This window comes from Sapajus apella, unplaced genomic scaffold (genome assembly GCF_009761245.1).
Source record: "Sapajus apella isolate SASKATOON/1434 unplaced genomic scaffold, GSC_monkey_1.0 scaffold11, whole genome shotgun sequence".
Classification (NCBI taxonomy): Eukaryota; Metazoa; Chordata; class Mammalia; order Primates; family Cebidae; genus Sapajus; species Sapajus apella.
In genome coordinates, this window is record NW_022436951.1 from 7,195,522 (window position 1) to 7,208,897 (window position 13,376).

The window sequence follows — 13,376 nt, forward strand, 5'->3', positions numbered from 1 at the left end:
TGTCTATGCTTCTGGAGAGGATTTAATCCGCAGGAAAGCACCACTTCCTGGAACCATCCTCAAAAACACCTAACACAAGCCCAAGTCATTTCTAGCACCTTCTTACTGAGATGTCCTGCAGTCCCCATGGTATGTGTTCTCTCTTGTTACAACAAGTCTATAAATCCAGCTTTGTTCAACTACAGATGTGTCCTGTGATCTTTGGCAGGGAACACTGATGTTTTCTTTCCTTTGGTAAAAGAATATGATGGTCAGTCTTCATAATTTTATCCTTTGAAGGCTTTATCATAATTCTTGAGATTTACTATCTGAAACTAAATCTCAACTGCAATATTAAAACACTGTTTAATTGTCAAAATACTGAGCATACATCTTTTCTTGGAATTCCATTTCTTAAAATTTTTGCTTTGAATTACACAATGGCCTTCTGCTACTAGATTTGCTGTATTAATTTTTAGTCAATGAAAGCCAAGTTTTAATCAGGAAAAATGCTGTAAGGCTGGCCGGGAAATATCAAAATCTGCTGCTTTACGTCAGAAGCAATATATTTTCTAACGACCCTGAGAGCTTAAGTATGAGAAAATATGTAAGGTTTAGACTCAGTTTGAAGAAGACTAGAACTAAAAGGCAGCAGGCCCAGAATCTACTGCTAACTTGCAACTACCTAGCTACATAATCCTAAATAATGCTCTTAACACATCTGATTAGATTTCCTCGTCTGCTAAAGAAGAATTAAACGATGTCCAAGATTATTTTTCAGATCTAAAGTTATATAATTCCATAATGTGGTAAGGTTACCAGAATACATTACAAACTCTTGCATAAAAATAAATATTCAATGGGATTTTTGATATCTCCATCTTTTCTTAAAATAAAATATGATCCTTCTGAAAATGTCAGGACAAAAGACCAAATCAACAAAGTGTCGTTAATGCATGTCGTTAATGCATGCTCCTAAAATTTGGGACAAAAAGTAGAAAATATCACTCTCCAAATCAAATGCTACTAAGATTTAATATGAAAGGACAAGATTAATCATCTATGGAAACTCTCTTGGAAAAAAACCCAATTAACAAGGAGCATAGATTATCTCTTAAAACTCACAAAAATTTACCTGTTTAATTTTTTTACATATCGTGTAAGCAGTGATCTTGGGATATATTAATTAATCTTATTTAAAATAATAATATACCATAACAATGGAATAATTCACAACTTTTGTAATTGCAGAAGCTTTTGGTAGTAGAAGTAACATTGGAAAATATTATTGAACAGTGTGGCTTCCCGAAGTACTGTAGGACAGAGGGGCAGGAATTCTGACTCTAATCTAATCTAATTCACCCGTCACTGCTATCTAGATGAAATATCTCTAGATCAGAAAGGTAAAACACAGCACATATTAGCTTTGACTACACCTCCAATAACCGTACCATTATTTAGCCTCACATGCTTGGCATTGTCATCCTGTTTCTTAGTCTGAACAAGCAACTATGGACTGGGCCACTTCTAAACAAAGTAATTCATCCATCTTTGCCACTTAGCCGTCTAGGAATTAGTTTATGCGCTATGATATTATAACATGCTTAGATGGTTGAATTATTATATTTCTTGTGACTTCAAATTAAAAATAATCCTCATAAAAAGAGTTCAGATGAATATATTTGACAGAGTTACTTAAACATGTATATTCAGGCCTACATTTAAAACTTTAATGTACAATATAGGACCTAAAAGCGTTAAGTTCAAACTCTAGCTCTATGACCTACTAGCTATGTGGCCTTGAACAAATTACCAAGCCCTGTCATCCTCCTTACTCATCTGAACATCCAGGGCAATACCTCTTAGGGTTGTTTTTATGATTAAATAAGAAAATTTATGTAAAAGGCTTAAAACAAGTATGGTATATGTATATAATTGCTCAATAAGGGATAACTTTATTTATTAATCTTTCATTTGTAAACTTCATTTGAACTCCATATAACTTTTCCACAAGCTCCCACAATACTTTATTATAATATTCTTATGACATTCCAACTAAAGTATTAAACTTCCTTTTCTCCTATTTTGTCATGTGACATTTGGCTTCTTTTGATTTTTCATCTTTAATGTTATATTGAATTTTCCCTTCAAATTACAAAGGCAATATATGCAACAAGCAAGATAACAGAAATGTATAAAGAAAAGCTACCAATCTCTCATTCCCCACAGTAATCCCTATAACACACTTGTTTATATCCTTCCATACTTTCCTCTATGCTTATACAAACCATAATATGAAGACTCAGATGTACAATAGTCCACTATTTGTCTTTCCACAATTTTATTCATGCTCATATAAATGTCCATATTCATATGTGTGTGTTTCATAATTGGTACAAATATATTATTATAATAGTCACAATAAATGCTAACTTTTTGTTTTTACTTAACAAAAATACATAAATAACCTTTAGATCAAAAGTTATAGCAACTAACTCATTCTTTGTAATAACTGCATAACAATTCATAGCATAAATAATCATTGATCTAAGCATTACACTTTTGAAGGATACTCAGATTGTTTCCCATTTTTTATTTTTGTCCCTGTAATTCATGGAGTAATAACATCTTTGTTCAAATATTTTTATATATTGGTGCTTTTATTTTTATTTGATAGATGCTGAAAAGTAAGACTTAGCATTTACGTCCCAAGTGCTGTTCTAAATGCTTTAAATTTATATTCCATTTAATCTTGATACAACCAGATGAGGTATCATTATTACTGCTCTTTTTAAATATGATGAAATTTAGGTAAGTAACTTGTCAAAAGATTTCAAAGCAGTGTAGCTGCCAGGTTCTTGCTCTTTATATTTCCCTTACACAGAAATTGCCTGATTACTTTCCCCAGAGGTTACAATCACTTACAATCCTTCCATGATAGATTCTATAAACCATCCAAAGCCTTCCATTGTGCACCACAGAACAGTTTATCTAATGATAAGACAGCAGCAGGAAATGTGCTTCCTTGAATGTACAAATCCTAGCTTATTGGCTTACAAACACAGTTAAGGGTGTTCCTTATGGTCCAAAGGCCTTTTACAATGTGGAATCTGGTTACCTCCTTGAGGACTGTCTCTCTCTACCTCTCTTATAGTAGTAGAGATTAAAAAATAAATACATAGTTCTCCTTGAAGAGGTCCTTTACATCCTTTGTTAGTTGCATTCCTAGGTATGTTTTTCTCTTTGTAGCAACTGTGAATGGCAGTTCGTTCTTGGTTTGGCTCTCTTTAAGTCTGTTACTGGTGTATAGGGATGCTTGTGATTTCTGCACATTGATTTTGTATCCTGAGACTGCTGAACCTGAGACTGCTGAAGTTGCTTATCAGTTTAAGGAGATTTTGGGCCGAGATAATGGGGTCTTCTAAATATACAATCACCTCATCTGCAAATAGAGACACTTTGACTTCCTCCTTTCCTAATTGAATACCCTTTATTTCTTTTTCTTGCCTGATTGCTCTAGCTAAAACTTCCAATACTATACTGAATAGGAGTGGTGAGAGAGGACATCCTTGCCTAGTGCCAGATTTCAAAGGGAATGCTTCCAGTTTTTGCCCATTCACTATGATATTGGCTGTGGGTTTGTTGCAAATAGCCTTTAATATTTTGAGATACATTCCATCAATATCTAGTTTATTGAGAGGTTTTAGCATAAAGGGCTGTTGAATTTTGTCGAAGCCCTTCTCTGCATCTATTAAGATAATCATGTGGTTATTGTCTTTGGTTCTGTTTACGTGGTGGATTACATTTATAGACTTGTGTATGTTGAACCAGCCTTGCTTCCCTGGGATGAAGCCTACTTGACAGTGATAGATAAGCTTTTTGATGTGCCGTTGCAATCAGTTTGACAGTATTTTATTGAAGCTTTTTGCATCTATGTTCATCATGGATATTGGCCTGAAGTTTTCTTTTTTTGTTGAGTCTCTGCTGAGTTTTGGTATCATGATGATGTTGGTTTCATAAAACGATTTGGGAAGGATTCCCCCTTTTTGCATTATTTGGAATAGTTTCAGAAGGAGTGGTACCAGCTCCTCTTTGTATGTCTGGTAGAATTCGGCTGTGAACCCATCCGGACCTGGGCGTTTTTTGGTTGGTAGGCTATTAATTGCTGCCTCAACTTCAGCCCTTGTTATTCGTCTATTCAGGGTTTCGATTTCTTCCTGGTTTAGGCTTGGGAGGGTGCAAGTGTCCAGGAATTTATCCGTTTCTTTCAGGTTTACTGGTTTATGTGCATAGAGTTGTTTGTAGTAAACTCTGATGGTAGTTTGTATTTCTGTGGAATCGGTGGTGATATCCCCTTTATCGTTTTCTATTGCAACTATTTGATTCTTCTCTCTTTTCTTTTTTATTAATCTGGCTAGCGGTCTATAAACCACTGCTCAAGGAAATAAGAGAGGACACAAATAGATGGAAAAACATTCCATGCTCATGATTAGGAAGAATCAATATTGTGAAAATGGCCATACTGCCCAAAGTAATTTACATATTCAATGCTATCCCCATCAAGCTACCTATGACCCTCTTCACAGAGCTGGAAAAAAACACCTTAAACTTCATATGGAACCAAAAGAGAGCCTGCATAGCCAAGACAATTCTAAGCAAAAGAAAAAAAGCTGCAGGCATTATGCTGCCTGACTTCAAACTATACTACAAGGCTACCGTAATCAAAACAGCATGGTACTGGTACCAAAACAGAGATATAGAACAACAGAAGAGAACAGAGGCCTTGGAGGCAATGCCACACATCTACAACCATTAGATCTTTGACAAACCTGAGAAAAACAAGCAGTGGGGAAAGGATTCCCTGTTTAATAAATGGTGTTGGGAAAACTGGCTAGCCATGGCAGAAAGCAGAAACTGGACCCCTTCCTGACTCCTTACACTAAAATTAACTTTAGATAGATTAAAGACTTAAACATAAGACCTAACACCATAAAAACCCTAGAAGAAAACCTAGGCAAAACCACTTAGGACATAGGCATAGGCAAGGACTTCATGACTGAAACACCAGAAGCACTGGCAACAAAAGCCAAAATAGACAAATGGGATCTAATTATGCTCCAGAGCTTCTGTACAGCAAAAGAAACAATCATTGGAGTGAACTGGCACCCAAAAGAATGGGAAAAAAATTTTTGCAATCTACCTATCTGACAAAGGGCTAATATCCAAAATCTACAAAGAACTAAAACAGATTTACAAGAAAAAAACAAACCCATTCAAAAGTGAGTGATGGATATGAACAGACACTTTTCAAAAAAGACACATATGAGGCCAACAAACATATGAAAAAATGCTCATCATCACTGGTCATTAGAGAAATGCAAATCAAAACCACATTGAGATACCATCTCACGTCAGTTAGAATTGCGATCATTAAAATATCTGGAGATAACAGATGCTAGAAAGGATGTGGAGAAAAAGGAACACTTTTACACTGTTAGTGGGAGTGTAAATTAGTTCAACCATTGTGGAAGACAGTGTGGTGATTCCTAAGGATCTAGAAGTAGAAATTCCATTTGACCCAGCAATCCCATTATTGGGTATATATCCAAAGGATTATAAATCGTTCTATTATAAAGACACATACACACATATGTTCATGGCGGCACTGTTTACAATAGAAAAGACCTGGAACCAACTCAAATGCCCATCAATGATACACTGGACAAGGAAAATGTGGCATATATACACCATGGAATACTATGCGGCCATAAAAAAATGATGAGTTTGTGCCCTTTGTAGGGACATGGATGAATCTGGAAATCATCATTCTCAGCAAACTGACACAAGAACAGAAAATCAAACACCACATGTTCTCACTCATAGGCGTGTGTTGAACAATGAAAACACATGGACATGCGGAGGGGAGCACCACACACTGGGGTCTGTGGGGAGGGATTATGGTAGGGACAGTGGAGGGTAGGGAGGTTGGGGAGGGATAGCATGGGGAGAAATGCCAGATAAAGGTGACGGGGTAATGGAGGCAGCAAACCACATTGCCATGTATGTACCTATGCAACAATCCTGCATGTTCTGCACATGTACCCCAGAACCTAATGTGCAATAAAATATATATTTACAAAATTTTTTTAAGTAATAAATAAATAAATAGGTATTGCTAGTGAATGGAAAGCAGGATACTGCATTAGAACTGGGTGTCTCTGCTGGCTTCCAGAGCTACACTTCAGGAAGGCGGTTGCCAGGAATTTTCCATTCATAGCCTAAATGTTGTTACAATTCTTAATCAGTCTTCAACCTTTTAATGTTTACAGGATCAAAACCAAAATTCCCAAAACTGATTACAATTATAATGGCATCTACTGTTTTTATGTATCTTTATTAATTTCATTTATTTATCCTAAAAGTATTTTAAAATGTTGCAATACCGTCCTTGAGACTTCAGCAAAGAGTTTGGGGTTTTCTTTGTTTGTCTGGAGAGAGAGTCTCGCTGTGTCACCCAGGCTAAAGCGCAGTGGTACTATCTCAGCTCACCGCAACCTCTGCCTCCTGGGTTCAAGTGATTCTCCTGCCTCAGTCTCCCAAGCAGCTGGGACTACAGGCACGCATCACCATGCCTGGCTGATTTTTGTATTTTTAGTAGAGATGATGTTTCACTATGTTGGCCAGGCTGGTCTTAAACTACTAGCCTCATGGTATGCCTGCCTTAGCCTCCCAAAGGGCTGGGATTACAGGTGCAAGTCCCCATGCCCGGCCCAGGTGTGGTTTTTACTAATAAAATAAATGAACTCAATTAAACTAATATGTAACTGCTTTTCCTTTAGAAGAGAACAACTTAAGGGCATGATACTGCATTTTGGCTCCTATGGTGATACAGGAGTAAGAAATTATAAATGCTAAATATTGTCCTCAGCCCATCATATTTTAGCAAATAAACAGTTGGAGACACAACGAGATAATCATAGAATCCTAGGAAAAAATTTCTTGCAGTTCATAGGGAGTGTGTAGATAGTGATTTGACAAAGAGTCTGAGGTTTATGCCTCAAGAAATGCAACAGGAGAGGCTCCGTGTTAAAGATCCTCATGCTGATAATATTAATAACTGCTTTGCAGCCACAGAAACGCTACCGATCTAGCAACTTCTGAGGATAACCTAAGGATATCCTAAGGATGAGCTGGCACCACTGCCTCTCTGGTAGCAAGCTGGTGTTAAGCAAGAGTTCTTCTGGGAAAACTGACTGAAAAATGACTTACCCTGAAAACCTCTTGCCTTAAGCAAAAAAAAAAAAAAAAAAAAACCATAACAACTGAAAAATGATCTCTTACTGAAGAAATAACGGAAAGAGGTTCAGATGGGGTGTAGTCCTGTGCTGGAATTACTGGGCAGTCAAAGAAACTGCCAGCATGTAAAATTGCCTCTGTGGTTGTCAGACTTGGAAACTTTGGGTGGCAACTGCATGGTTAGGATAAAATTAGGTTGGTAAATAAGGTCAGCTTTAGGCAAGAGCCAACAGTGACCTGAAATAGCTAAAGTTTGATTTGGGGCTTAAAATTTACTAACATTTATAAACATTAACATATTCCACATTAACTTATTTTACACCCACCCTCCCCTGCTGGTCAGTTAAGTATGAAAAGTATTATTAGGTCCATTTTATAGAGGAAGAAACACATTCAGAGAAGGTATTGTAACTTGTCCAGGGGCTTCATATTTCATCGACTAGGCAGCACACCATGCTTCTGCTTCTGGTAGTGTGAAGGAGGCACTTCAGGGTCAGACTACAGAGTCCGGCAAAGTTCCCTCTCCATGGAGCAAAGGAGGCCTCTCTAAACCCACTGATTGCCTAGAACCACATCACCAGTCGGAATGCCTGCGGGTTGGGCCCACCAGGGTAACTCGAGAGCGGCTGAGTGGAGATGTGACAAGGCCTTGCCCTGGCTGGGGTGAGCTGCAGGGAGTTGGCGGGACGGACCTGGGGCACTGACGAGCAGAGTTGCTCACTGTGGAGTGCTGCCCGCTCCACAGGCGCCCCGCCCTGCGCAGCTCGCGCCCCGCCGGCCACCTTCCTGAGTGCGCTGCGCTGCGGGATCCGCGCCCCGCTAGCCCCTCAGTCGCTCGCCCTTGGCGGTGGTCACTCACTCACGGTCCGGGACACCTTCAGCTCCTTGTTGAGCCACTGGCACAGGATCTCCGACATGGCTCAGCCGGTGCCTCAGACCGCAGGCGAGTGCTACAAACTCGCCAGGAACCAAGCCCGCCAGCCCGCGTCCTCCTGTTGCCAAGGGCAACCCGTTGCTAAGGAAGCGTATCCGGGCTGGAATTAGACAAAAGGCCTAGAGAAGAGGGGACGCCAGGGTTCAGCCATAGAGGACAGAAAATTGTGGTCCGCCACCTGCTGGCGGGTAAGACCTAAGCCAGTGCAGGAGGAGGCAGTGGGGGCCTGTGAGAGAAGTTAGGGAGCAGTGCGTGTGGGGAGGGGCGAGGCGAGAACACTTAGGGACCCAGCAGGGGCTTCTTAGATGAGCAGAAAGAAAAACGAGAGTCTCCGCAGGGCACCGTGGCTCACGCCAGCCAATAATTCTACCACTTTGGGGAGGGGGTGGCACTCACTTGAGCCTGGGAGTTCAAGACCAGCCTGGGCAAGGTAGCAGAAACCCTTTTTTTAAATTTTCTGTAAGAAATTAGGCGGGCGTGGTGGCGTGCACCTGTGGTCCCAGCTGCTCAAGATGCTGGCGTGGAAGGATCAACCAGGTGGCAGAGGTTACAGTGAGCCACCTGGGTTGATCCTTCTGTTGAGTTGTTGATCCTTCTGTTGATCCTTCCGAAATCGAGCCACTGCACTCCAGCTTGGGCAACAGAATGAGACTGTCTCAAGAAAGAAGAAGAAAGAACAAGGAGAAGGAAAGGGAGAGGAGGAGAGGAGGAGGAGGAGGAGGAGAAGAAAGAGAAGGAGAGGTCAAAGAAGAGGAAGAAGAAGAAGGATATTGGGATATCCATCACCTTTAGCATTTATCATTTATATACGTTGGTAACATTTCAAATCTTTTCTTCTAGCTATTTTGAAGTATACGATATATCGTTGCTAACTATAGTCAGCCCAGTTGCTGGCTAATATTAGACCCTATTTCTTCCATCTAACTATAAGTTTGTACCCATTCACCAACCTCTCTTCATTTCCCCTTTCCACCCTCACATCCTTTTCCAGCCTCTATTGCTCATAATTTTGTTTTCTGTCTCCAAGAGATCAAGTTTTTTAGCTACCACATATGAGTAGTTTTTAGTACCACATATCACTTTGTCTTTCTGTTGTCTGGTCTGTTTCACTGAACATAATGGCCTCCAGTTCCATCCATGTTGCTGCAAATGACCTGTTTTCCTTCTTTTCTATGGACAAATGGTAGTCCATTATGTATATATACCATACTTTCTTTGTCCATTTGTTTGTTGATGGACACTTAGGTTGATTCCATATCGTGGCTATTGTGAATAGTGCTGTGATAAACATGTGAGTGAAGGTATCCCTTTGATATACTGATTTCTTTTCCTTTGGATAGATATCCTGTAGTGAGACTGCTGGATTTTATGATTGTTCTATTTTTTTTTTTTTTTTTGGGAAATCTCCATACTGCTTTCCATAGTAAATTCGTTGTACTAATTTACATCCACACCAACAGTGTGAGTTCCCATTTCTCCACATCTTCTCCAGCATCTGTGATTTTTTTTTTTTTGGTCTTTTTAATAATAACCATTCTAACTGGAGTAAGATGATATTTTATTGCAGTTTTGATATGCATTTGATGATTAGTAATGATGAATTTTTTTCATATACCTGTTGACCACTTGTACCTCTTTTGAGAGATATCTATTCATGTCCTCTGCATATTTTTAATGGGATTGTTTGTTTTTTTAGTGTTGAGTTGTTTGGATTTCTTCTATATTGTGGCTGTTAGTCCTTTGTCAGATGAATAGTTTGCAAATATTTTCTTCCATTCAATGGTTTGTTTCTTTACTCTGTTGATTGTTTCATGTATTGTATAGAAGTTTTTAGTTTAATGTACCCTGGTTGTCTATTATGTTTTAGTTATCAGTGCTTTTGAAGTCTTATCCATAAAATCTTTGCCTAGACCAATGTCTTGAAGTGTTTTCCCTATGTTTTCTTCTAGCAGTTTTATAGTTTAAGGTCTAACATTTAGGTCTTTAATCCATCTTGAGTTGATTTTTGTATGTGGTGAGAAATATTGTTCAGCTTTATTCTTCTGCATATGGATAGCCAATTTATCCAGCACAATTTATTGAAGAAGTTGTTCTTTCAACGTAATTCTTGGTGCCTCTGTGAAAATCAGTTGCCTGTAAATATGTAGATTTATTTCTGGGTTCTCTATTACATTCCATTGGTCTATGTGTCTATTTTTATACCACTACCAAGTTGTTTTGATTATTATAGCCTTGTAATATAATTTGAAGTCAGATATTGTGCTGTTTCCAGCTTATGCTGTATTAATTACTATAGCCTTATAATACAATTTGAGGTCAGATACTGTGTTATTTCTAGCTTTGTTCTTTATGCTCAGGATTGCTTTGGCTATATGTGCTCTTTATTGGTTTCTTATGAATTTTAGGATTGTTTTTTCTATTTTTGTGAAAAATGATATTGGTATTTTTTATAGAAATTGAATTGAATCTATAGATTGTCATAGACAATATGATCATTTTAATGATATGAATTCTTCCAATTCATGAACATGGGAAGTCATTCCATTTGCTTGTGTCCTCTTTAATTTCTGTCATCAGTGTTTCGTAATTTTCCTTGTAGGGTCTTTCACTGCCTTGGTTAAATTGATTCCCAGGTATATTTTTTTATCGTACTAATTGTAAATGAAATTTCTTTATTCATTCATTCATTCATTGGCAGAAATAAGTTCTCACTATTTTGCACTGGCTAGTCTCAAACCCCTGGGCTCAAGCAATCCTCTGCCTTAGCCTCCTAAAGCCCTGGGACTACAGGCTTGAGCCACTGTAACTGGTCTTGATTTATTTTTCGGCAACTTCAGTATTAGTGTATAGAAATGCTACTAATTTTTTCATGTTGATTTTGTATCCTGATACTTTATTGAATTTGTTTATCAGCTCCAAGAGCTATTTGATGGAGTTTATAAATGTTTTTAATATAAGATTATGTCATTTGCAAAAAGGGACAATCTTACAATTTAAGTATGTTTTCTTTCTTTATCTTGCCTGCTTTATTTTGCTAGGACTTTCAGTACTCTCTGAATAACAATAGTTACAGTGGGCAGCCTTGTCTTTTTCCAGTTTTTAGAGAAAAGGCTTTCAACTTTCCCTCATTTAATATGTTAGCTGTGGGCTTATCATATATAGTCTTTATTATTTTGAGGTATTTTTTTCTATGCCTAGTTTGTCGAGAGTTTTTATTGTGATGGAATGTTGAATTTTATTAAATGCTTTTTCTGCCTTTATTGAGATCATCATGTGGTTTTTGTCCTTCATTCTGTTGGTGTGATGTATAGCTTTTACTGATGCGTGTATGTCAAACCATCCTTACATTCCTGGTATAAATCCCCTTTGATCATCGTGTATTATCTTTTTGATGTGTTATTTAATTCAGTTTGCTAGTATTTTGTTAAGGATTCCTGCGTCTATATCCATCAGGGATATTGCCTGAGTTTTCTATTTGGATTGCATTCTTATCTATTTTTAGCATCAGGGTAACGCTGGCCTCAAAGAATGCATCAGGGAGAATTCCCTCCTCCTCAATTCTTTTAAGAATATTTTGAGAAAGATTGGTATTAGTTCTTTATACGTTTGGTAGTATTTGACAGTGAATCCACCTGGTCTTGTGCTTTTGTTTGTTGGAATGATTTTTATTACTGATTCATTCTCTCTAGTTGTTATTGGTCTGTTCAGGTATTATATCTACTAATCACCATCCTGCTCTTTGGCTATAAATCCCCACTTGTTCTTTGTATTTGGAGTTGAGCTTGCTTTTTCTCCCCTACTGTAAAACCCCACTGCAGTGGTCCCTTGAACAAAGTCTATCTTACCCTCTTTAACAAGTGTCAGAAAAATTTTTCTTTAACAATTTCTAAAGGTTTAGATAGGATAGTAGAAACAAAATACATAATCTGTGCATTATATTATATGTACACTAATATATATGTAGTTGTATGTGTATGTATGTTGTCAATACAAGGAACTTCCTGCAATGAGACCTGGATACAGTGAATTATGGTTCTTTTCAACCACTGGCACAATAACAATAATATCCAACTAGATCAAATGTCTCTTGAGATTGAACTGAAGTTAATCTAGGGGTCTCATTGACTATAAACAGTACCATTTCATTCTTGGCTTTACTTCTAAGCATCCCATTACATGAGTTTCCTCGGTATATCTAGTGGGTACACATTGTCATTTTGGTTTGATAGTTCTGTTTCAAATATATTCTTATAGTAAACTCAAGTTTCTTCTCTAGAGAGCTGTCTGCCTTCCTATATCCATTTTACAGAACTAACTAATTGTATATAGTAACAATATCTCAGTAAGTGGGAAGTCCAAGCAGGATATGATCTTGTTCAGAGTGATTATTGTAACAACTTATGGAAAAACACGGATTATTTTGATTGAGACAAAATGGCCTAATCAACCCAACACAGATGGCAAGGTTACGGTTGGAATTCTGAGAGAAGTTTACTGATGACAAAATTGGAGCCTGATATATTCGATGTGACTCCCTCTAGTGTTATACAAAGTAGGAAGATTATAAGGTTCTACAAAGCCTCTGTAGCTTGGGGACTATGTGTCCTAAAGCTGTGTCTATTGGAAGCACTGAATTCCTGAGCATGCTTCTAAGGGGTGGATACATACTGAACAGTGGCCTCTAAGGCAGTTCTGCTTGTCATCCTGGTAGTATGTTTAAATTGATGACTAGTGATGATTTAGTAAGAGGTTCCAAGCTTTACTATTAGTAGGACCTGGGGGATTGAAGTTAATGATATCTAGATTACAGAGAAGATTGATCTTTGGGAAGGGATAGACGATAGAGCACCAAACTTCACAGCAGCATTGGTAGAGAATGACTGAGCTCATAAACACTTGTAGATATGTGTGGGCTGTTATTCTCACATCAGAGTGAAATACTTCTGTGTTTATCTATAGAAATTGTTTGACTATTGTTTGTTGTTTGTATCAAAAGTTATTTGTGCTATTCATCTTTGGCATCCAGCTTGGAACAACACAGTCTGCCCATATGGTATTTTGGAAAAAGAGTGTCTATACAGGATTTGGATAAATGAAGATGCAGACACTACGAAAAGATAAAAGGCAAAGTCATTCATTTTACAACAAAGAGCACAATCCTCATTTC

The 13,376-nt window shown here is 37.9% G+C and overlaps 1 protein-coding gene across 4 annotated transcripts in view; it reads right to left on the reverse strand.

Moving 5' to 3' along the window:
* SPEF2 (sperm flagellar 2) overlaps positions 1-8,344 on the reverse strand; it is a 200,400-nt gene extending 192,056 nt beyond the window's left edge. For 3 of the 4 annotated variants that reach the window (XM_032278967.1, XM_032278968.1, XM_032278966.1), the window contains exon 1: positions 8,135-8,344. In XM_032278967.1, the coding sequence (XP_032134858.1) occupies positions 8,135-8,192 (58 nt within the window). In that variant the 5' untranslated portion in view covers positions 8,193-8,344. The remainder of the gene's footprint in view (positions 1-8,134) is intronic. The other variant, XM_032278969.1, reaches the window with a different exon arrangement.
* Positions 8,345-13,376: the final 5,032 nt, after the last annotated feature.